A 26,271-nucleotide genomic window follows, 5' to 3' on the forward strand; every position below is an offset into this window, starting at 1 on the left:
ACCAACTATGTGCAAAAGGGAGTTCTGCGTGTTGGAAGAGATGCACTCTTTGCGGTGTTTTATACAATTTTCACACTTCTTATTTTCTTTAGGGAGCATGAGATACGTCACAGATGAGCCAGTTGAGGCACGGACTTCGGACCTCGCCAGGAGAGATATGAAGATGGCACTTGATTACAAAGATGTCATCAATGGTGTGAAAGGACCATCAGCATTGATGAGCTTGAAAGGTAGCAAAAGCTAATTGTTGTCCTGTCAATTTGCTTATCATTCTTAACTGATTGATTAACTGGTACGGTGCTGCACGGAGCGTTTCTTATTGCAATTGAGTCTACTCGGCATCTAATTTCTTGATTGTGATTACCTTCTGTGCATAGGCTGCAAGAATCAATTGCAGTCAAGCACTGAGATCTGGATTTGTCGCAAACAAAAATGCCCAGCCTTAATTTTGCTATTCGTTTGTGTGTTATCTAAGGAACATGGTATTGCATATGACATTCTTGACATGGTGTCAAAAGAGCTGTCCATCAAACTAGATGTGCGAGTAGATCGCAGTGGCTACTTTTATGTTTTAGCCGATACACTGATTTCACCACATTCAGAGCACATTTACCAGGGCCCTGTCAGCACCATGATGACAGCAATCCTTGGCGCTCTCACACACTTAAGTTCAAGGCAACATTAAGGTGAATGCTGAGAGCAAAGCCATTGGGGATTTTGCTGGTGCAGTTCAGTGGGTATTTGGGAGAGTGCAGTGCTTCTGCTCTGCCCCACTTCAATTGAAGAATATTTTTGTTCTCGCTTCCCTGATTATTGATGTCGAGGGGTAAATTTGTCACGCAACATATGCAAAATCCTTCTTACCATAGTTGCCATTCAGCTTGCCAAGAGCTACCATTATGGGCATGCTTTGTGGCTGCAGTGTCCTAGTGAATCTCACCGTAAAATTTTATCTTATCTGTTTTACCACAAGTGCGTAATGGTACTTACTGTGCTCATTCATAATAAATTGAACCATAGCCCTCAATTCGCTTGGTCACCGACCAAACCTAAAGAAGCGGTGGAACACCTCTGATGAAAAGAAAAAAAAAGAAAGACAGCACAGCCTTTCCTTTGCAATCGAGAGTTTGGCAAAAGCCCGTCTTGTCGGGATGAAACATGACAAAGACATACACCGACCAAGGAAAACTTGAAAAAGAAAAAAACAATACATTGCGCCTTCCATACGGAAGCTTTTTCTTTAAAGCAGGGCTTTACGGCTTAAGACAAGAAGCTTTACTTGATTGGTGTATGTCTTTCTTTGTCAGTACTTCCTTTACTAAAGAGCGTTGGTTAACATGAATTTACTTTTCTTATTCTGCGCCATTCTTCCCAAACCCATCAAATGACTGAAACGTTTGAGTTGGATAAAAAAACTGGGTTCCTTGTACTCGGGCTGTAGGGGCGTGCAATCCTCTGACTACAGCACCAGCAGCAGTTCACAATTCACCTAGTTCGCCGATGCCGCTCCACAGCCTCAACATTAAAAAATTTTCCTCACTGTATAGAAGTGCATGCTGCCCGGCTGTCAAGTACAGACCACCTACCAAAGCACTGCACACCAAATCTACATCGGGATCCGGGACACCTTGCAACTGATGCCTCTGACATAACTAATGACTGTAAAAGGCCATGCAAAGTTATGCAAAAAGTGGCTAAGCTGGTTCCACTTCAGGCAGCAGCAAACATGCCGATGAACAATACATTTTGTCATCCTCATTAAATTACAGTTTTCTTTAATTTCACAAAAAGATCACATTTAATAAAGGAGGACCTGAACCTCGTGAAGTAGTGAACAGGGTGGAGAGAGGAAGGAGGCATTTCTTGGTAGTTGGTACCAAGTTAAGTCGCAGGAAAAGTGGAGGTGGCCACTTGCATGGATAGCGGTGCTTGCTTGTAATTCTATGGTATGTATGCTTAGGCTGAGGAAGTACAAGTTAGCAGATATGTTGTTGGCACTATATTTAGCTAAACATGAGCTATCATTGGCACATGCATAATTCTCATTGGTTCCTAATTTTGGCAAAATGAAATTGTGTAACAAATGTTTGCATTGGGTGTTTGTGTCGGTTTGTTTACTTTTATAAAAAGTGTGTCCTCTGGTGCAGTCACATGTTCTTGTGGGTTGTATGCAAGGTGAAAAAGGTCTAATGCGTTTCTCTTATTCTTAGTAAGCAATTGTTGTGTTGTTATGTCATGTGAATATTGCATTACGGGGAAAAAGTGCAAAGAAACAAGACAAGAAAGACGTACAGGACAAGTGCTGTCCATTTTTTGGTGCTGTTTCCCTGTAATGAAGCCATACACACAAGCTCTAGTTCAGACCCTTTTAAATGCGTGTTAATTATCCTGTCACTGGTGTGACCTATGACAGTGTTGACATTTTTCTTTTTACATTTCTTTTTGTCATTGTTTAGTATGTCTTCAGTCGCATTATTTTGTTAGTATTCTTGATTATGTGCCCTTCAAGGAGTACGAAGTGTCCTTGCGCTGTTATGAACAGTGCCTTGTGGACCAGTCAAGCTGTTTGTGGCTGCTTTTAGTCAAGTGTTTGTTTGTAGTGTATACTGCAAAAATAAAATTTCCGTTGAGCTAGACAGCACCTCAGTGGCATGAGCGCTATGCAGTGCTCTTAACTTCAGAATATTTTTGACTGTTAAATTTTAAGCGAAATAAAAAGTTTTGCTGCTAAAAATGACAAAAGACAGAAGGAGAAAACAGCACTTCCCTTTTTGACTATTATCACTTGTGGTATCAATTCACAGTGAATTGTAAAAACCTTACTCAAATTTCAATGTTTTCATAAGTTGCTGCTGCTTCACATTGAATCGAACCCAACTTGGCCAACTTTCACCATTTTAACAAGTAAATGCCTGTGCTTCTGCTAGCAGTTGGTTAGTTGGATGAATGCAATACCTGCAGCTCATATTCTGAAATATTATTTGCATGTTTTTCGCACAGTATGCTACTTTGATCTAACAATGCTAGGAACTGGCTTGACTTGCACAATGCATACTTTCTTTATAGGTTTGGATCTCGTGAACGGTCAAAGTGTTGAGTACATGCACTGTGTACTTCAAGGTGTCATTAAACAACTGACTGAGGCGATCTTGACTTCTACGAACAGCAACCAGCGCTTCTATGTTGGTAATGTAGCAACTTGAAGTTGTATGCAGTTTATTTCAGTGTTGTTTGATCATTCACGTGTCATTTGGATATTCTGGTGCATAGCTTGGAGTGTAGCATGACTGCCTACATTGAGGACAGCAGAATAGCAGTCATCAAAAATGCATTGGGTGTCCAGTATACAAAACAAAAAGCTGGCTACAACAACAGTAACTGCTTCTTATGAACACAACTTGAGGTCCCAGTTAGTCACGGACACTAGCACATCCTCCTGTATGTAATCATAAGGAAGTACTGTTCATGCACTTAAAGGGATAAAAAAGTGATCTTTAGGAGCTTCTTTTCTGTGGCAAAGTGCAGAATATATCCTCGAGGGTACCTAAGGACACGGTGGCTGTTTTCTAAAATGATGTAAAAGTCTTTTAAACAATCCACCTTTCTCATGGTGCGATGGTGCATGCGCCCTGCCCTTGCGGATTAATCGCAAAACATTTGGAATGCATGTTTCAGCAGCTGTGCAGCCTGATATCGGGGAACAGTTCCCCGAAAAAAAAGGACCTGCACAGATGTGCACTGCAGCAGACACTCGTGCTCTGTAATGCATTGGAACTCCACTGGTGTGTAGCTTTACGTCAGTGCCGTGTTGATAATATCTGTAGTGTAAGACTGTAACTCCACTTAGAAATAGCAGCCAGGGCTTCGTCCGGATTGTAACGTGAAACATGTAGTTGCTACACTGCATTGATGGCTAGCAAATTCATTGATAAACCCTTGCGTTACACTTGGGAGACACTTCAAAAACGTCACATTGCTGACAAAGTCGTCTTGCAGCATTGGCCCCCTTTTGCTGGTGATGGCAGCGGGTGCCTGCTTTCATGAGCTCGTTTAAGGCATGGTAACACTGGGACGATAAGAGATTGACAAGGCACTGCGACGCCAACTATTCAGCACAGTATGTCGTTGACACGATTTTATCAGAATAGGCCAACAATGACGCAACCGACAGGCACGAGTTCTCATAGCATGACTGTCCTTGTCGATGGGGCTGACAAAATTGTTTACCATGATCGCTCAACTGAACCCTAAGCGATCAGCCACCGAACCGACAGCGCGATATCTACAGCACCTTTGTTTGTATAAATAATATATCATGTTAAAAATTAGTTGAAACATGCCTTCAAACCTGAAATGCACAAGCTTCAGTCCTCTCAAGCTGTGCACATGAAGTTTGAACCAAAGTTGATCCTGCTTAGTGCAAGTTGGGTTAGGCCTGGCCCTGTGAAGGTGATGCACCATCTAACTGTACACCTGAACTTAAAACTGGCTGTGTTCCGAGGCTCCGAAGACGTTCAGCATTTTTCCAGATCCAGCGTTCTGTAAACTTTTGCATTAGATTGTATGTTTAGAAGCGTGTTTATAGGAGTATGTTTATCTAGGTCAATTACTGACAGGGGACACTGAACACAAGAAGGAAATTTGCCAAAGAATAGAAACAGATTAAGTGGTGGTTCATTAGAATTAGGAATGGCTGCCAGGGTAAGTGCAATTGAGAAATGCAAAAAATTAGGTGGGGTGATGAAATGAGAAAATTTGCAGGCACAAGTTGGAATCAGCTTGCACAAGACAGAGTAATTGGAGATTGCTGGGAGAGGCCTTTGTCCTTCCGCCAGTGTACATAAGAGTGGGCTGATTATGATGACGATGGTAGTACTTGTGAGGTGTGGTATGTAATGGTTTTCATGATATACATTGTGTCACCATGTCACCATGTGTACTTTTTGCAGCTTGCTGCACCAATTTCAATGTAGAATTTGTTGTCTTAGATGTAGTTCCATGTGCTTTTTTCATCACCGTGAATCATTGCATCGAATGACTAGTCATCGCTCAATTGAAACCTAATAGGCACTCTTTTGAAGCAAAGGCTAAATAAAGCTAGTTGCTTATTGATTACAGGCAGGGTCTTTTAATTTCAGGTTTCATATTTCTGTGAAATTTGGAAGGAGGCAGGGAGTGGAAATCCGCAGAGTGTCTTAGTTTAAGAATAAAACCACACAGAAATTGGGGTTTTGGCTACCTGGCAGCCCAAAGTACAGGATGTACCTGGTAACTGTCACAAACGATTTAACACATGTGATGACCTCTTTGGATATCAGCATATTTAAATTGGCGAAATTCACTGGTACATCTAATAGCAAAGAGCAATTTGCAAGTCACGTGTCGTTTTATTTGTACAAATGCTCCTTGTCAGGCATAAAAAAATTAACTAAAAACAAGAGAGACATGTTTGGCAGTGCCATATTTATTTTGCTCTCTGCACTTAACAAAGGAAAAAAACTATTTGTGCACATGGTGTGATGCTTTTCCTTGTTTTGCATGCCCTTGTTGATGTTGATTATCACAAGAGCATTTCAGTGTTCATTCCAAAACCTGTTAGGTCTTTAGTCCGTCTCTTTGTCGTGATATATATATATTTTTTGGTGTTGCACCATAAGTTCGTGCAACAAAATTATTTGAATGCCAACTAGCCAAGTCCGCCACCCTTCTTTTGAATGGAACTTAGTTGAGTAAATTGTCTTCAGCGTCACAGCTACCATTCACAATGCAGAGCATTGTCGGTGCTGCATTCAATTCCTTGTGCATTATCACCACCATTTACAACAGAATTCGACGTTGGGCTAGTTGGATTTCTGCTAGCTTTTCCACTTAGTTTTTCTGTGCCAGAACCGCATTTCTACCACCATTTACATGTGTGAGATGTGTTTGAAATGCAATGCAATGAACCATTGTCATAGTCATGTAAATGCCATGACTTGAGGTGCTGTTAATTGTAACTGTGACACGATTGCTTTTTACTTGAGCACAATTTGTGGCTGCATAGCGTATGACATGCATTCACATGAGGTGAATTCAAGTTCAGCCGTGCATTATAGTAACAAATGCACATGCAATATTAAAAAAGGGGGTCATAATTCATCTTCGAGGTAAGCTTGATGTTTAGAGTCACATCTGGAAATGTCGCTGCAAGCATGAAGATCACGATGTACTTCCTTGGTTTTGTTGAGACGTGTTTTTGGTAATTATTTTTTTGTTATAGGTGACTAACTCTACATTATTGCTGTTTGCAGGTGCGCCTTCAGTTGCTGCGAGGATAGAGTCGCGGCTGCTTGCCATAAAGCCCCCACACTGGGTGACCAGGCTGCCGCGCCCGCTCAAAGATCGTGGCCACTGGAAGGCATCTGAGTGGAGGCAATGGATATTGTTTTATGCACTCCCTTGCCTTGATGGTATTCTGCATCCTGAGTATTGGAAGCACCTGTCTCGGCTTTCGGAAGGCATCCACATCCTTCTTCAGGAAGAATTGGGCGCCCGTGACATTGACAGAGCAGGTAATTCTCATTTGACCATGTTATTAGTAATACTGCATTGAATTCTGAAGCACTGCTGTTTCACAGTGTGTTTATGTGCTTAGGCACATGTGCATGATGTTGTGCAGATCCCATGTATTGTGAGAATCAATGTAAGCGAAGCTTTCTGTGCTGGTTCCTTTGATCGACGATAATTAGTGGTGCTTTACGGTGAATGCTTAATTACTTCAACCTTTAGTCCAACACGAGAGTTTGGAGTTGATGTTAAACAATACCTTGCGTACTCCACTGCTGTTTGTCTGCGTAGTACACATAACACATGGCACATCGTATCGTGGCAGAAGCATTAAACTTCAGGATTACAGGGCTGTACGTGCCAAAACCACAATCAGATTTTGAGGCAGGCTGTAGTGGCGGACTCTGGCCTAATTTTGACACCGTGGTGTTCTTTAACGTGACCCTAAATCTAAGTGGGCAAGCGTTTTTTTCTTTCGCCCCCGTCAAAGCGCAGCTGCTGCGGTCGGGATCAGAGCCATGACCTCGAGCAATGCCATAGCCGCAAAGCTACCACGGCGAGCACAGAAGTGTTGATCTGACGTGTGGCCGCTTCTGTCGTGTCACCAAGACCCTCCGGTGTGCTTTAGTTAATGTGGCTCTGCTTCTGCACGCCGTGCGTAAGTTGTCCGCTAGACATATTTGGATTATTTTATTTTTCAGATATAGCAGAAGCACACCCTACCATGCCTTGAACTTAAGTTTATCTAGTTTCCTTGCAACCGCTGTCGTGTCTAAGGACCATTTAATCAGGTGAGGAGGAAAGTTTGCGGAATGAGCCTTTCCTCCTCTGGCTTGTGCGAGTCGGCGCGGCGCAGCTTGTACGTGTTGCTATTGCGTGCTGCAAAACCATTTGGAGATGTTTTAGCTTGTTCTCTGTGAAATGTATGTGATGTCAGTGCATACAAGGTCGTCGAGGAACCACTTTGTAGCCATTCGGCACAGCAGTAACTACAATATGCGGAAACTTCTCTTGAGTGCACAAACAAGCGACGTGCATCATCAGCCGCGGTGTGTGCACGTGCTGTGAACTATTTTGATTATATCCATATGCATTCGACAAAGAGAAATCATCTCACTGTCTGATCGCTTGGTGTGGGAATTAAAACGTAAAAGTGCCTGCTTGTGTACGGCTGACCCAATGCATCTCCGACCCGTCTAAGCGCCAATGGTTATGAAATATTTGCGTCAGTCACCAGCATCCTTCTCTTGGATTTCAAGTTTAGTAGACTTGAAATCCACAAGAAGGATGTCGGATGAGAAGGATGATTTCAAGTCTACTAGACTTGAAATCACTGTGAAGTGTCTATGCTAGCCTGCTGTCTGAGGCTGATGGCTTTTCTCAATACAGCAATCACTGCAGTTCGTAAAACTTCGTAGACCATATAAGCTTTTTGGTTTGGCATTGTGTTTTTGCTCTGTAAAACAGTAATATCCAAAGCGGATCGAATAAAATGAATCTGGCAACTATTTCTTAGAACAGAATTTCTATATGACAGGTGGTTGCAAGGATGAGACGAAAAACAAAAAAAAAATCAGCTCTTGTTCTCTTCTTTTGCAAGAAAAAAAAAGGGAAAATGTTCTAACGCTACAATAAAACCTCGCATGGTCATGCCGCATGCTTGGACCATGTGTTATACAGAACAAAGCGATCTATAACCCAGCATCTACCACTGCTTCAGAAAATCACGCAGTCTGCAGATGATCACTTAACCACTTGAAAAGTGTAATTCACATTGTACAGTATGCTGTTATTATTAAACAGAACTAGTTTATTCGTGGGCAGAAGCCTCGTCCAACAAAAGAGGTATATAGCCGTGAAATCTATCTGCAAATAACAGTTTGAACACCTGTCAAATTAAACAGCACAACTTATTCTGTAACAGAAGAGAACCCACGCTTTTGGGGTAGTCGTATGCTTCGAAACTATGCATTGCTGCTAAACCATAGCCTAAAATTAGTGAGAATGCCGCAGTAAGGTCACTTTAATGAAACAAATTTCTAGAAATACAAAACTCATCTCCGATGCTGACATTAGGCTCAAACACGCGCACACATCATGCTTGGTGCTACGTCCGCCTCAGCGCTGCAGAAACTCTGGCCACGCTGACTTCAATTGCTTCAGTACGTCTCACAGAACTGTTTCCCATGTAGCAGATGCCAGGTCATGCAAAGCAGATAGCGCGAGCACGAGAACAACCAGAAACTGCCGGCGATTGTACGCTTGGCATACAACACAGAGTGCTCGCCCAAGCCAACATGCCGACTGTCCATAGATGGTGACACTGCATACGCAGTATGGCAGCGCCCATAAAAAGATGGTCTATAGTAGTAGCGTTTCCTTGCCCTCTCATGTCACCTTTTCCCTATATCATCCTCCTTGTATTTGTATGAGAACTGTGAGCGAAGGGTGGCAATGCTGTTATTCACTGATTTCGCGACTGCGTCAGTTCTACCCATTCTCTGCCTCCTCTCCTCCTCCTCTCATCCATTCTATCTAGCTTCCCTCTGCAGACTTGCACTTTAGTAGAAAAGTAAGCGCACGGGAGGTCATGGATAATTACAGCTGTCAAGAGGCAAATTGGCAACGCCCAGGGAGCTTCAGAGGACATTGTGCACATTTGACACGATGTAGTCTAGAAGTTTCTCACATCTCTTTTCTTCGTGCCACGCTACTTCCATGCATACACACGCTCTGAAACACCGCCCGACACGGTGTGCCAGAGAGCAGTGGGAAAGTCGAAGGAAGAGGCAAAGGGAACTTCACTTTAATAAAGAACCCTAGATGGTCACGATTAATCTGGAGAGCCCTACATTTGGCATTCCTCCTAGCCTACAGCGCAGCTGGTGGATGTGAAAACCCATAAGTTAATTGCAAATTCTGTTTAATGTTAACAGAACTTAGATTAGACAAATAATTATTGGAGTGTGTTAATGCTCTTTTGAAATGCTGTCAAACACTTGCAACAACTTAAGGCAATGCTTTCTTTTTCAGAGGCCCTCCTGAGCAATTTCGTTTGCCGCTGCAAGACATTATACGGCACAGCATTCATGACGTTCAATGTCCATGCCCTACAACACTTGGCAAACTGTGCTCGCTCACTTGGACCACTTTGGGCACATTCAGCGTTTGTATTTGAGGGGGGGAATGAAAGCATTGTGCGCCTCGTGTCAGCTGCAAACGGGCTACCACGGCAGATAACTGAACGAGTCATCATGGCACAAAAGCTGAATAAGCTGATAGAAAGTCCCCTGTTATCTATTCAAGAAAGAGAGCTTTGCAATGAGTTCATTGGGTACCCACCCATAAAAAAGGCATTACATGTTTGCAATTTGACTTTGCTGGGAAAGGGAAAAGTTACAGCTCTCAGTGCTAATGAACAGGACAAACTTCATCATTCTTGTGGGACATCCATAACAAGGGCAGTGGAGTATGAGCGTTTCATTATGAAGAAACAAGTATTTCACAGCACTGCCTACCAAAGGGCAACAAAATCTGACACAAGATTCATCAGAACAAACAGTGGCTGCTACAAATGCATCGAAAAGATATTCTTTGTAAAACAGGCAGACATTTGTGCTCTCTTCTGCAGGCCACTAATTATTGCAGATGCAACTGCAGTGCCTCCTCACATTAAGGAATGCTTCTTGTCACCGGACAGAAATTTAGATTTATTGCTTCCAGAGAAGGTGGCTGACACCTGTATGTATATCAATTTCACAAATGAAGGAAAAACATTCATTTGTGACTTGCCAAACAAAATTGAAAGAGATTGAATTTGGTTATGAATGCATTATGAGAGAGGGCCCATAAAGGAACGAGAATTTTTCACTCAGGTGGGAGAGGGACGTTAACACCGATGCACGTCACTAGGTAGACATGCTGCGCTGTCATCTCCATAGGCAAGCAGTGACCTTGTGCAAAGTTATGTCTGCTCACTGCATTGCTTTCTTATAAGCCTCCATTGACTGCATCAGTTTTGCTGTGGTGGACATAACATCTGTGCGTTTAGTTCATTTCTGTATTGAGAAATTGTTTGACGTAAAAGGGCTTGTTAATTTTAAATTTGCACCACAAGTTCAGGTAGTCGACCAGCATATTTACAGTATTTACAAGTAGTTATGTGATGTGGTTAGAAGTAAATGCCTTACTCTGTGAATGTGCAGTGGGCTTGTGCACCACAGCAGTACCTTTGCCAACACAGCACTCAGCATGTGGCACTTTTTGACAAAATGTGGGATGACAACCGTACAACGTCCCTGCTCCTCAGATCTTGCCCCCTGCAACTAATTTCCTAGGCTAAAGCAAGTGCGTAGCTTTTTGTATGTCATTTTTCCTTTTCTGCAAAGCAGCAAATGTTTGATATTTTTAATGACTCATTCATTGTTAACAGCTTTCATTTTTGAAATAGCAGTGCGTTTTCTATTTTCTGTTGCCAATTACTGTCAATTTTTTTTCCTGTTTTTGAGTATATCAATGCATGGCCACAGAAAAACTATATGAAACATCTTATTTTTGGCATGGAAGCCAAACGGTGCTTTTCTTGTTCTCCATGTGGTAACTGGCATTGAAGAATGGCAATTGCTGAGGCACATGCTACAATGTGTTTCTTTTGAGCCGTATCCTTGCAAGGGAGGTTGGCAAAGGTTCACATTATTACTCGCTATGATCAGCACTGCTTGGAAAAGCTCCGAACATGACATGCTAGAGCTTGCCTGGTCTAATTGTTTAATTGATTGGAACAAACATCAAAAACACAATTCCAGCAATTGAAAATGTGCAGGTCTTCGTTGTATCTTGCAACTCTGTGCTGCCATATTAGAAATCCAGGGGAACCAGATTTCTGCTTGTTCCCGCCAACAAATGTCCCCCCAAAAATAACGTTATAGTTCTTGTGAACCTGGGACAATCTAGAGGTGCTGCGTTCATACCAAAATAATTGCACTTTTCGTTTGTTTGTGACAAATGAAAGTGAAACTTGTCCTTTGCACAAAAAGGGTTAAGAGAAAGCCTCTTTAGAATATACAGGCGCTAAAGAGGAAAACAAATGAAGCACTGAGGGCACTCGGAAAAGTGTACTGTGTTTCGGGCAAAGTTCTTTGTAGGTAATTAATATTTGGCAATGCTTCACTAAATGTGCGAATAAAAAAAAGCAATTCTAATTCATTTTAGGTCTCGTAAATGCAGCATACTTTAGGAGGTCGGTGACAAGAATGCTAATGCAAGTGGTTGGATAGTGCCTCTGAGCTGGTAGAACATTGTACTGAACAGTGCACACATAGTGATAAGATATGATTTTACTTCAGGCCATTGCAGCTTCAGCATTTTTTGTACCAGAAAATGTGGCTATGACGCGTTAGAGATATTGAAAGCCCAGTCTAGGCCTCATCTCAAGTAGCTTTAAAATGTTGTGTTGGAAAAAGCAGCGTGGTTAAAGTAGCCAGCATGGTGCAGGCAGAATGAAAACATCTAGGAAATTCAAAGATTTCTCTGCAACAAAGTGAGACAAGTATAAAGAATAACACGTAAAATCTGCACTGCTGTACAGGACTGAACAATCCTGAATAACAAGACCAGAATTCCGAAGAAATGTGAAGAAATGGACGTGATGGTTCATGGATTTTGATTAATTACAATTGAGAGATTCACTGACATTCTAGCAAAGATGTCGATGATGTCAACCATCGGCTTTGACGGTTTGGCCAGGTATTGAAAAATGGTAGCTGCTGCTTAAGAACTGAAAGCTGGGCTAGCTAGAACAGCAAACACGTGGACATTGGTATCCGTGCTTACTTTGTTCTCTTTGCCCTTTTTGCACCTAAATATCAACATGACAGCTCTTATATTGGCAAAGAGATATCGACAACTAGCTTTAGTGGGAAGAAGGACTGTGGTCTGCCTAAGAGGTGGCAATACACTATGCACAAACCTTTAAGCATTAGGGCCCTAAAGGAAGACTGGGTTGCTGAGAGGGCAACATAGAGGCAACTGACCAATGACCTGATTTACAAATATAGCAACAGACAGAAGGATAATGAAGGTGGGAATGCTAATTAGGGATTCTCTGTAAATGTTTGTTGTATTCTACATAATGTGAAAGCATAAAAAAGAAACTTTTCATCAAGATATTGTATTGCTGGTGATAAGTGACACTTTGATATTGTTTATGTGATCAAACATATATGAGGTGTAACTGTAAATGGGAAGAGAGCAGTCTGGGTCGGAGAATAAACGGGCATAGCCGATATTCCAAAAGACATTAAGAGAAAGAAATGTAGCTTGGCAGGCCATGTAATGTGTAGGGCACATAACCAATCGACCATAGGAGTTAAAGAATGTGGGTGCCAAGGGAAGTGAAGTGCAGTCGAAAATGGCAGAAAATAAGGTGGGGTGGTGAAATGAGGAAATTGGCAGCTGCCAGTTGAAGTAAGCTAGTGCAATAGGGGTAATTGGAGATCACTTGGAGACGCCTTCGTTCTGCGGTGGGCATAAACAATGTGCTGATAGTTATGACAATTTGATTATGCGCAACAAAAAAAAACATTCTTTTGTAAATAGGAGGCAGCTTTATTTCACCTATGTTAATAAAAGTAGTTTTCCCTAAATTTTGTTCAAGCTGTCATATCTGCATTTCATTTGCTTGCATTGTAAATAGCTTGTGTTGCTGTCTGCCTGTTTTTATTTCCATGTATGTAAAATTTCCATGTATGTAAATTTCCATGTATGTAAAAATGGCATGTATGTAGGAGTACTGTAATAGCAAACATTGCCCATTGTCTTCATTCCATGATTTTTGTTTTGAATTTGTATAAAACTTTCTTTTGAAGTGCTAAAAAATTTGTCAGATAACTTTTTAAGCATGGTTGTTTCCTTGGTCCTGTAATTTCCATGTGATTCACTAAGTGGTATTATGAAGTACCTGGCAGTATAGTCACATATGCTTTTATTCTGCTTTATTTGCTACCCGCCATGATTGCTTACTGGCTGTGGTGTTGGGCAGCTAAGCATGAGGTCACGGGATCGAATACCGGCCATGGTGGCTGCATTTCGATGGGTGTAAAGTACGAAAACACCCGTGTACTTATTAGATTTAGGTGCGCAATAAAGGGACACTAAAGGGAAAAACTATTTCTTCTGTATCAGTAAATTACCGTTCTACAACACCCAAAACACCACTCTTACAACGATAAGGCGTTTGGTTAGCCAGAAAAAGCGCAAGAACAATATACGGGTGGCGACGCCTACTTAAGTTCTCGCTCCTAGGGACTGTGACGTCATGGATTTTGATGGCATCTTCTAGGGCCTACTAATTATATATAGCGGTACAGATTGACTACGTTGTGTTCTAAAGGAACCGAATATTAAACATGGCAAGTTTTAGGAACCTTTATTCAGCCAACGCGGCCCAAATACGAAAACATACTTTGGAATCCCTGACGTCACGCTGACGTACAGGCGCTGGGGTTTCGGCCGAAATTCAAATACTGATACTTGGACCTTCATTTTCTCATTTAATAATCAAACTGTTTTTTTGAAAGGACTGTCTGCAGGGTTCTCAAACAATGCTTCATTAGTCTAAACTGATTTATCGTTTCACTTTAGTGTCCCTTTAAAGAACCCAAGGTGGTCCAAATTTCAGGCGTCCCCCACTATAGTGTGCCTCATAATCAGATCGTGGTTTTGGCATGTAAAATGCCATAATGTAATTTAATTTGCTTCATATGCTTGGTGTTCTCAGGAAGCCTGCAAGGAAACTGAAACAACAGTTTTTTTTTCTCGCGCAGTTTAGTGCTATGTGCGCTCCTAAATTTTGTCTTTCAGTGCAGTCATTACATTACAGCCTCTTGGAATGCTGGCATATGAAGTTCATTTGTGCTTATGAAGTTGGAGCTCAAACAAGTTTGTGCTATTACCATATGACATTTTCGCACGATTTTCAGTACAGTCTGAAGTGCTGGCCTTCTCAATATGTTTCAGTGCCATGAGCACCATCAATGCCTCTTCCTCGATCGCATGTCATGTACGGTTGGTGCAAGTTTGAGAAGTGTATGAATAACAAACAATCACATTTAGCTACTATAGGTTCTGTCGATAGAGGATAGTGCCAGTTCCAAGTGTGAAACATCCATGCTGAAGTCGGGAAGCGTGAGAACATGATCTAAATATATGGCCTTTACTTAGCTCGCCTAGACTTAGTGGGCTACAGTAGTTCATTTGTGATGAATTTCCTACTTGGTGCCCCTGTGTCGGCTTAAACTGCTGCCCTATAGGGTAGCAGTTTTCATGTGACAAGCCTGTTATATGCCGCTGCAATGCAGTTTACATGCTAATTATGATGAACATGCTCAAAATTTTCGGCATTCATTTTATGGTATTTTATTTCAGTGGGCACTGACGAGCTTACAAAATGGAATTCCATGAGAACTTTTTGCAATGTGGCAGCCTAATCCAATTCTCTTAGTCTCACATTATGTGATCTGCACAGTCTACTTTTTGTGGGAGGGAGAGAGAAAGAGATAAAAAGAAAGATGTTAATTAATAAATAATGAAAGGCAACCCCTATAGAACTTGTGATGAAGTGCCCATGTTATGTGAATTGTTTCAATCAACAGGTATAGGATCAAGCTGTTGTATACGGCGTTCTGGTGGGTAAGGGTACCTCTTGGAAGGATAATCACTTAGCGTAAGAATTGAGCTCTGTATCCCAGCAAGGAAGGTCTTTTGCAGTAAGGAGAGGGCAGGGCAGTTTGATAGCAAATGCTGGGCTGGGGCTAGCTCATCCGTGTCGCAAGTGCCACAGGTTGTGTCTAGCGGCTTGTCAATGTGTTAAGCTCTGAATGGTAAGCTGAATTTACAGTTCTTGTAAAGGTTCAGCTTGCAAGCATTTCAGCGCATGGGAAACATAACAGGCCTGTCAATGTGACCAATGGTTTGCAAGTGCTACTTGCTGCTTTACTGTGCATTGTGAGAAAACAAATCTGCTCTGGTTCTTTTGTGTCTCTTGACAATGCATCCAAAATCTACAGATGCAGTGTTGCAGCAATTTATATTCCGCTGTTAACTTCAGCATACACGTCTACTTTTCTGATTAAGATATTTTGTCAATTCTCAACAGTAACAATATATTGGCACTTTCTGTGAATGAACATCAGCACCTTTAAATGCACCTAAGGTACTCTTACATGTTATTCTGTTGGTCCACTGCGAAGCACATGATTAGTGAGCTTGTTTCTCTACAGTATTTTTTATCATTGCATTGTAGCATTAAGGTCTAAAACAGTTCAAGTCCTGGAACATTCCTTGTTTGCCTAAACTGAAAAGATAATGTTTTACCTGTTATATGTATTTTGAGTGTATGTAATGTTGAATAAACAATGCTGACAAGATCAAACTTTCTGAAGAACTTATTCTTCGCCTAGTTGGTGTTTACTGAAAGACATGTATTTACCAAAACAATGACGTAGCATAGACAGGAAGATCATGGCCTCAAGTCACCGATATTGAAACGCACCATTCTGTTCTAAAATAGGTCCACTGTTTTATTTGCTAGGGCATGTTGGCGGGTTAGTTGGTTTGTATTCATAATGGACACGGAGCAGTGCGATATGACAGGGACGAACATTAAGAAGTGACATACACAGTGCAATAGCACTGTGTATGCGTTTTCCTAATCTTGGTACCTGTCGTATTGCACTTTCTGACAAAAGATCTAATAAATAGTTTCAAACTGCACAGAACCTGAAGTGAGATTTTGGTGGAAATTAAAAGACCATAATTTATAGTGATCGAATCGAACACATTGTTTGTGGTTCATATAGGAATTGCCAAGTTTAGATCGCCAGGAAAAGTAGTGAGAAATGGGATTTTGTGACACTTTACATTGAAACAGTGCTAGGGCTGGATTCTTACCACGCAACTTCTATAGTCAACATATTATTTTAAGTGGTATTCCATATATTTTTTAGGCGTTTGTGTTTTATGCCATGCATACTGTGATATAAAAGAAATTCGTGCTTAGAAGCTGTGCCGCCTATGTGGCAGCGAATGCAATAGTAAAACTGGCATGCCTCCTTGCGTAGAGATGTGCATTATGCTGTTTTGCAGATTCTTATAAATGTAAGTGCTTAAGCGCAGTCAGGGTAAAATTCTTTGCTCCAGGTCGCTTAACTTTTCGAGAGACGATGTGCTTCTGCATGGCAACATGCTGAACTGCGCGTCACTTGTCAAAGTACAGTTCACTGTAGTAAAAGCATCATTTCGCATTTGAAAATGTAGCTTTTTTGTTAGAGAGTACATGGCTTGACTTGTATATGACCAAAGCTGGACAGGAAACCATGAAGGCACATCAATGTTACTATTGCAGAAATAGTTGAATAGTTAAACGAGTATGAACCTCATAAACATTGACTTGATAAACAGTATTATTTCTTATGGCTAAGGTCGCTCTAGTCAGCTTCCCATAAATGCTGGTGTAAATTGCCATGGCATTTGCCTATCATTGTTTACAGCATAGAAAACAGACATGGTTGCGATTGCATATTGAAAAATTCTGCTTAAGAATGTTCAATGTTCCCCCGCAGGGGCGTCTGCGTCAGCAGGCGTTTGGTGTGTTGCGACACCACGTACCCGAGCACACGAGGGTTGGACCCTCCCGCGTGTAGCCGTGCGCGGCTTAGCCGTGTCCGGGGAAAGGGGGATCCTGGGCGTTGAGCCGATGCCGGGTGTTCGGACCTTTAAGGCCCCCCGGCGGAGGCAACACACCTCTTTGGCCTCTGCTTCACGTAGACGGCACCCCCGGACTGACCCACCCGGGGGAAATCGGTAGTCGCCTTTTCCTGTCTCTCTCTCCTCAAACCTTCGTCTTTATCTCTCCCTTTTTGATCTTTCCTGTCTTCTTCTCTCTTCCATTTACTTCCTTTCTCCACGGCGGCAAGGGTTAACCTTGTGTATGTGCCCTCCCTTGGGTATAATATATTTGGTTATAGTGGCAGTGTACGGTTGGCGCCTGCAGCCTTACCCGTTTAAGTCCTGCAGCGTCCCCAAGTTGGGCTCCATGGTGGGTGGCCGCCATTGCTGCTGAAAACATACCAAACTACTATGGGAACACCCGCATTTCCCCGCCTACTTGATCGTCACCCTCAGAAGAGGGGACGCACCGAAGACTTAAGCACTTGTTTCAACCGCACGAAAGAGACCTACCCAAGATACCACGTAGTACACAGTGAGAATCCTGAAAAACAAGCTAGATTTATTTCTCCATTCACAGTAGCAAAATCTTTGACCGAAGCCTTAGGGTCAGGTTATAAGGTAACGAAAATGGCTAGCGGTGACCTTCTCCTTGAGATCCCTCAGAAACATCAGTACGAGAAGCTTGGCAGTCTTGTGACATTTGGTAACATACCAATTTCTATTTCACAACACCGAACAATGAACAGCTCACGGGGAGTCGTGTCAGAGGCAGACCTCCTAGACTTGACAGAAACTGAACTCCTGGAAGGGTGGAAAGAACAAAATGTTACTGACGTAAAACGTATTAAAATTAGACGAGACAACAAGGAAATCCCCACTAAACATCTTATCCTAACATTTTCATCCAGCGTACTGCCAGAAACCATCGAAACAGGATACATCAGGTTAAATGTTCGACCATTTATCCCCAACCCTAGACGGTGTTTCCAATGTCAGAGGTTCGGCCATGGCTCGCAGAGCTGCCGTGGTCAAACAACTTGTGCAAAGTGTGGAGTCCAGGGCCACCCCTCCGACAACTGCAGTGGCACACCTCGCTGTGTGAACTGCAGTGGTGACCATCCAGCCTACTCACGCTCCTGTCCGAACTGGAAGAAAGAAAAAGAAATAATTACCCTCAAAGTCAAAGAAAACATTTCATTTAAGGAAGCCCGTAAAAGGTGCTCTCCATTCCACAACACACCTTATGCTGATGCGGCGCGTCGGGGGGCAGCGTCGCAGCGGCAATCGCCGAGTGCCCTGCCCGCGTGCAGCGAGCAGGCACCTTTGGCTCCTGCCCCCAGGGTGCAAGTAGGTAAGCCTACTCCATCCAACCAGCAACCAGGCCAGGCTACCCTTGGGTTGCCGGCCCCACAAGAGTTATCTGCGGCATCCTGCGCTACACGCAGCGATCCCGCAGGACCGATAGCGGCCACGAAGGTAGGCGCAGCCGAGGCTGCCTCCACCTCCCCGGCCCCTTCCAGCGCTGGCAACAGCCGGCGCAGCCAAATTCCACAGGGAGCCCCATCGACCTCCGGGCTGGTGGGCGCAGGGGTCTTGCCTTCCGAGGTGAGACTCTCTCGGGAAACATCTCGCTCGCAAGAGCACGTGTCCGGCGCCTCACAAGAGGCAATGGACACTACACCCATCCTCAAGGCGCAGCAAGCGCCTAAGGAGCGGCGAGGTTCCCTCGAACGCTCCAGAAAAAACAAAACCCCGGTTACAGGGCCTCGAAAGAGCTCTGTAACCTAAGGCATCACCTCCCTTTCCGTAGACACAGTACTTATCTAAAATAAATATGGATACACAAATTATTCAATGGAACGTCAGAGGTCTTCTTAGAAACCTGGATGACGTACAAGAACTCATACACAAACACAATCCAAAAGTGCTGTGTTTACAGGAAACACACCTAAAATCAAAACACACAAACTTTCTCCGACAGTATATAACTTTGCGCAAAGATCGCGATGATGCTATCGCATCATCGGGAGGTGTAGCTATAGTAATCCACAAAAGCATTGCGTGTCAACATTTACAGCTCCAAACGCCTCTTGAAGCAGTGGCAGTTCGAGCTGTCCTCCTAAACAAACTCATCACCATTAGCTCGCTTTACGTACCCCCACACTACAAATTAAACAAACATGAATTCCAGTCATTTATAGACGAATTGCCAGAACCTTATGTTGTTCTTGGCGATCTCAATGCGCACAGCTCCCTGTGGGGTGACTGTCGTATAGATGCGCGAGGTCGTCTTGTTGAACAGTTCCTTTTTTCTTCTGGTGCGTGCCTTTTGAATAAGAAGAAACCCACTTATCACTGTCTTGCAAATAATACCTTTTCTTCAATTGATCTCAGCATAGTTTCCCCGTCTATACTGCCTGAACTGGAGTGGGAAGTTGCGAACAATCCTTACGGAAGCGACCACTTCCCCATACTATTAAGAACACTTAAAGAAAACGAATATCTACCACAGGCTCCTAGGTGGCAGGTTGACACAGCAGACTGGGAGGAATTTCGAACTCTCACCAGCATCTCATGGGCTGACATCTCTTGTTTAGAAATTGATGCTGCGGTGGAGTATCTTACAACATTTATAATAGATGCCGCGTCAAAATGCATATCAGAAGTAAGTGGCTCGGCATGCAAACGGCATGTCCCGTGGTGGAACGATGAATGTAGAGTCGCACGTAGGAATCAAAACAAAGCGTGGGGGTTGCTACGCGCTTCGCCCACTGCGGAGAATCTTGTTAACTTTAAGAAAGTTAAGTCTCAAGGCAGGAGAACCCGCCGACAGGCCAGAAGAGAGAGCTGGCAAAAGTTTTTATCGAACATCAACTCGTTTACAGATGAGGCGAAAGTGTGGAACCGCGTAAATAGAATTAGAGGGAGACAAACATATTCACTCCCTCTGGTAAACACAGAGGGTGATACGCTGCAACATCAGGCAGACTCACTTGGGGAGCACTTTGAGAGTGTGTCAAGTTCAAAACATTATTCGAAATCCTTCCTGAAACATAAGCAAATAGAAGAATGTAAGCCACTCAAAAGAAAATGTCCACAGAGTGAATCCTACAACTGCCCATTCAGTATTGCTGAGTTGAAAGCTGCCTTGAGCTCATGCAAGAGCTCTGCACCCGGATCTGACAGAATCATGTATGAAATGCTCAAAAACTTACACGATGACACGCAAGTTACACTACTCACACTTTTCAACACCATCTGGGATGCAGGGTACCTTCCAACCGCATGGAAGGAAGCTATTGTGGTCCCTGTTTTGAAACAAGGCAAAGACCCTTCCTCAGTGGCAAGTTACCGCCCGATAGCCCTCACAAGTTGCCTTTGTAAGGTATTTGAAGAAATGATTAATCGGCGACTGATCCATTTCCTTGAAATGAGCAAAATGCTTGATCCTTATCAATGCGGCTTTCGAGAAGGGCGGTCCACAACCGATCATCTCGTACGTGTTGAAGCAAATATTCGGGAGGCATTCATACATAAACAGTTCTTCCTATCGATATTTCTCGATATGGAAAAGGCCTATGACACAACGTGGCGTCACGGAATCTTAAGAGACCTGTCAGAAATGGGCATCCTCGGTAATATGCTTAACATAATGGAAAGCTATCTGTCAAATCGTACGTTCCGGGTAAAAGTAGGCAATGTACTCTCACGTCCTTTTACGCAAGAAACGGGTGTACCCCAAGGAGGCGTGCTCAGCTGCACGCTCTTCATCGTGAAGATGAACACGCTTCGCGCTTCATTACCTCAGGCCATCTTTTACTCTGTCTACGTGGACGACATTCAGATAGCTTTCAAATTCTGTAACCTCGCAGTGTGCGAGAGACAGGTACAGCATGGCCTGAACAAAGTCTCAATGTGGGCAGACAGGAATGGATTTAAGATCAATCCTAACAAAAGCACTTGCGTTCTTTTTACAAGAAAGAGAGGAGTGATCCCAGACCCTTGCTTAGAACTGGGTGGACAACAAATACCTGTAAACAAAGAACACAAATTTCTAGGTGTCATACTTGACTACAGACTCACTTTCATTCCTCACTTAAAACATCTTAAAGAAAAATGTCTTAGAACAATGAACTTACTTAAATTACTATCCCACACAACGTGGGGTAGCGACAGACAGTGTTTATTGAATATTTACAGGAGCCTAGTTCGATCACGGTTAGATTATGGTGCCGTAGTATACCACTCTGCCGCACCGAGCGCGCTTAAGATGTTAGATCCCGTACACCATCTGGGTATCCGTCTGGCCACTGGCGCATTTAGGACAAGCCCTGTTGAAAGTTTATATGTAGAGTCGGATGAGTGGCCACTCCATCTTCAGCGAACCAACATCAGCTTAACGTATTTTCTCAAGGTTCGCTCTAATAAGGAACATCCGTGTTTCACAACCATTAAGGACTTCACGTGTGAAACACTATTTAATAACAGACCCTCTATGAGACTTCCTTTCTCACTGCGTGCAAGAGAACTTAGCAAGGAAATGGATGTCCCAATTCTCGAACAACGCCTAATGCCTCCAGCTAAGCTAGTACCGCCCTGGGAGTGGCAGCTGATAGAGTGTGACACATCCTTTCTAGAGGTCACTAAACATGCGCCAGAGACACATATCAAAATGCATTTCTTGGAGCTCCAGTACAAGTACTCGTGCACAGAGTTTTACACAGACGCTTCTAAGTCGCATGCCGGGGTGTCCTACGCAGCCATTGGTCCATCCTTCTCGGAATCCGGTGTACTGCACCCTGAAACAAGTATATTTACAGCTGAGGCCCATGCACTATTGTCGGCTGTGAAACATATCAGAAAATCAAATATTCAAAAAACAATTTTATTTACAGACTCCCTAAGCGTCGTGAAAGCCTTGAAGTCGCACTGTAAACACAGAAACCCCGTAATTACTGAGCTTTATGCCATTCTCTGTAGAGCGTATATGTCTAACCAGCATGTCGTTGTATGCTGGGTGCCTGGACATAGGGGCATCGAGGGTAACGTTCTAGCAGACCAGATGGCCACATCAATTTCATTGCATACAGTTAATCCTACCGCTTCGGTCCCTGTCACAGACCTGAAGCCTTTTTTAAGACGGAAACTGCGAAACCACTGGCAACGTAAGTGGGACGCAGAAGTAAACAACAAACTGCACGTGATAAAGCCACAATTAGGTTCTTGGCCCTCCGTAACGAAAGCACGGCGAACAGATGTCCTATTCTGTCGCCTCAGAATAGGACACACATTTGGCACACATAACTTTTTACTCACTGAAAATGATCCTCCAACCTGCGGTAGATGCGGGGAGAGGCTGACCGTCCTCCACGTCCTTCTGGAGTGTCGGGCAGCCGAATCTGAAAGAAGGAAACATTTTTCCCTAGCATACCGGCAGCACATCCCCCTACATCCCGTAATGCTACTCGGCCCAGAACCTTTATTTGACACCAACGCAGTTCTAAGTTTCCTGAAAGATGTTGTCCTGCATGTTTTTAGCCCCACATGTTCGTAGCGGGTCCTCTCTTCAGAGGATGCCGCTGCGATAGCTCTTTCGTATAGCACGCGCCTCTAGGCCCTTGTGTTTCAAGGGCTCCGGTGAGGCAGCAGTGCTCCAGGTAATTTTACTATCTCATATATCTTCTATTTTGCATCATACTTTTACGATGGATTTTAATGTTCAAAGTATTCGTCATGAGTCATCGTCATAATTTTATAGCACGTACATTTTACGCACTTTACAGCGACAATTTTTAGGCCAGTTTACAGCCAAGTCACATCTCCATAATACATCGTCAACATCACCACTTGTCATGGCGCTCTTTGGCCAAACCTGGCCCTTGCGCCATTAAACACCACATATCATCATCATGTCCTCTTGGAGTGTCGGAAAGCCGAACCTGAAAGAAAGAAGCATTTTCCGCTAGCATACCGTTATTACATCCCTCTGCACCCGGCTATGTTTCTTGGTCATGAACCGCTTTTTAACACCAAGGCAGTCCTCGACTTCTTAAAAGATGTAGTTCTACACGTCATAAGCCCAATAAATTCGTAGAGCATCCTCGCTCCAGAGGATACCGCTGCGATAATTGTTTTGAATAGCACATGCCTCCAGGCCCTTGTGTTTCAAGGGCTCTAAGGAGGCATTAGTGCTCTAGCATATCTTATATAACCTGATTTATCTTTAGACATCATATCATTCTTTTTAAGTGTCTTATTGTTCATAGTACACTTCATAAGTCATCGCCATAATCTTATTATACAGATTTTACGCACTTTAGCGCTACCATTTTGAAGGCCCCTCTACAGCCACAGCACACCAACTTCATAGTACTCATGATTTTACTGCAAACTAATTAACATGGACATGGCGCTCTTTGGCCATATCTGGCCCTTGCGCCACTAAACCACACACATCAATGTTCAATGTTCGTGTCACCTTTGTAGTATTGAAGAGCCTTGACCAGAAAAGCCTGTACTATTAATGCATTTGAAAAAAATGGGTACAACAAAACTTGCGTTGTTGGTATTCTTTAGTGACAGCACCATTGACTCCAGCACAATTTAGTTTTAATAAGCACAAGGTAACGCACCCTCTTGTAACAGTAGTCCTGATACAGGACACTACTGGTGATTTGTGATTAATTGGGAGACCTTTAGCATCTGCTCGGTCACCTCGTGTGCAGCAGTGTTGCAATTGTAGCTGTTCATTACACTACATTGAACAGCATTACTTATGTGCTGTGACTATACCCGAGTGGGTGCTGACCCCATTCGATGAAGTCAAAGATGTTGTGGGGTCGAAGTGTGTTTGTTGGGGGTTAGACCAAAAGGCATGCATGGACACGTTAACATACGTACCGCATAATACTGCTGAATGCCAAAAATCCAGAACATCATTCTACATAAAAATTTGAACTATGTGGTTCAGTTTTAATTTTCAGCCATCAAATAATGAAAAACAATGTTATTCATAACATAATTACGCTTAATATTCCAATTGTATGGCTTCCTGATTTATTCACAACTGAATGAAAATTGAGCTTCATATTCCAGCATATAAAATTGCTAGCTGTAGGCTTTTCAGTTAAATGTTCTTAAATCGGCATTTAAAGCAGTCAAACTTGGTGTACCAAAAATTTGTTGCTTTTTCCCAGATACAAGTACTGTCAATTTTCATGACCAGTATGTTGCTTGCTGCTACACACTGTCACCCATCACAGCCACTACTCCTTAAAGTACACCCACCATTGTTGTTTCCGACCCACTATCTGGCTCTAGCTATTTCCCAGCATAGCACACTGCAGCCCATCATCCTTCACACTATACCCATCTACTGCCCATTCCCTCCCAGCATGCCTGCAATGGTGATGATGATGTATGGGGGTTTTTTGGCGCAAGGGCCAGGTATGGCCAAAGAGCTCCATGTCTGTGCTAATGGGTTTGCAATGTACTTATGATTACTATGAGGTTGGTGTGACGTGGCTGTAAAGGGGCCTTAAAATATACGCAATAAAGTGCGTAAAATCTGTATAATAAAATTATGGCGATGACGTATGACTTGTACTATGAACATTTAGATGCATTTAAAAAGAATGATACGATAGGTAAAATATAGCAGATTATAAGAAATGCTAGTGCACTACTGCCTCCATATGGCCCTTGAAAACACAAGGGCCTGGAGGCATGTGCTATTCAGAACAATTATCGCAGCGGCATCCTCTGGAGCGAGGATGCTCTACGAATTTATTGGGCTTATAACGTGTAGAACTACATCCTTTAAGAAGTCGAGAACTGCCTTGGTGTTGGAAAGCGGTTCCTTACCAAGAAACATTGCTGGGTGAAGAGGTATGCAATGACGATATGCAAGAGGAAAATGCTTCTTTCTTTCAGGTTCGGCTTCGCGACACTCCAAGAGGACGTGGAGGACGGTCAGCCTCTCACCACATCGACCACAGGTTGGCGGTTCGTTTCCAGTAAGAAGAAAATTGTGTGTACCAAATGTGTGCCCTATTCTGAGGCGGCAGAATAGGACATCTGTTCGCCGTGATTTGGATGGGAAGGGCCAAAAACCTAGCTGTGGCTTTATAACGTGCAGTTTATTGTTTATTTCTGCGTTCCACATGCGTTGCCAGTGTTGTCGCAGTTTCTTACGCAAGAAAGGCTTCAGATCTGTGAACGGGACAGCAACTGCAGAAGAAGTGTTTAGTGATGTGAGTGATGTGGCCATATTATCAGCCAGTACATTGCCCTCGATACCTCTATGGCCAGGTACCCAGCATATTATGATGTTCTGGTTAGATGAGTATGCTTTACACAATACCGAATACAGTTCATTGAATACGGGATTTTTATGTTTGCTGAGTGACATTAAGGCCTTCACGACGCTGAAAGAGTCTGTATAGATCGCTGCTTTTGGAAGTTTCGATTTTCTTATGTGCTTTACAGCAGAGAGTAGTGCGTAGGCCTCGGCCGTAAAGATACTTGTTTCCGGATACAGTACATCGGATTCCGAAAACGATGGGCCGACGGCTGCATAGGATACCCCGGCATTTGACTTCGAAGCGTCTGTGTAGAACTCTGCGCAGGAGTGATTTTGCTGGAGTTCTAGGAAATGCATTCGGATTTCAGCCTCAGGAGCGTGCTTTGTAACTTTTATAAAGGATATGTCACATTGTATCACCTGCCACTCCCAAGGAGGTAAGAGCTTGGTTAAGTGCATTAAGCGATGCTCGAGGAGCGGGACATGCATTTCATCGCTAAGCTGCTTCACACGCAGCGAGAAAGGCTGTCTTATGGAGGGACGATTGCTGAAAAGTGTAGCGCACGTCATATCGGTAACGTTATGAAAACATGGATGTTCAGGATTGGAGCGTACTTTAAGGAAATATCTAAAGCTACTGTATGATCTCTGTAGGTGGAGAGACCATTCATTTGATTCCACATATAGACTTTGTA

At 43.2% G+C, this 26,271-nt stretch overlaps 1 protein-coding gene across 1 annotated transcript; it reads left to right on the plus strand.

Annotated features, from left to right (window-relative positions):
• Positions 1-7: 7 nt before the first annotated feature.
• LOC126535401 (uncharacterized) lies at positions 8-15,976 on the plus strand. Its single transcript, XM_055071989.2, has 4 exons — positions 8-230; positions 3,067-3,186; positions 6,291-6,551; positions 9,580-15,976. Exons 1-4 carry the CDS (start codon positions 8-10, stop codon positions 10,359-10,361), a joined length of 1,386 nt encoding a protein of 461 aa, XP_054927964.2. The 3' UTR covers positions 10,362-15,976.
• Positions 15,977-26,271: the final 10,295 nt, after the last annotated feature.

The sequence above is a fragment of the Dermacentor andersoni genome, chromosome 8 (genome assembly GCF_023375885.2).
Source record: "Dermacentor andersoni chromosome 8, qqDerAnde1_hic_scaffold, whole genome shotgun sequence".
NCBI lineage: Eukaryota > Metazoa > Arthropoda > Arachnida > Ixodida > Ixodidae > Dermacentor > Dermacentor andersoni.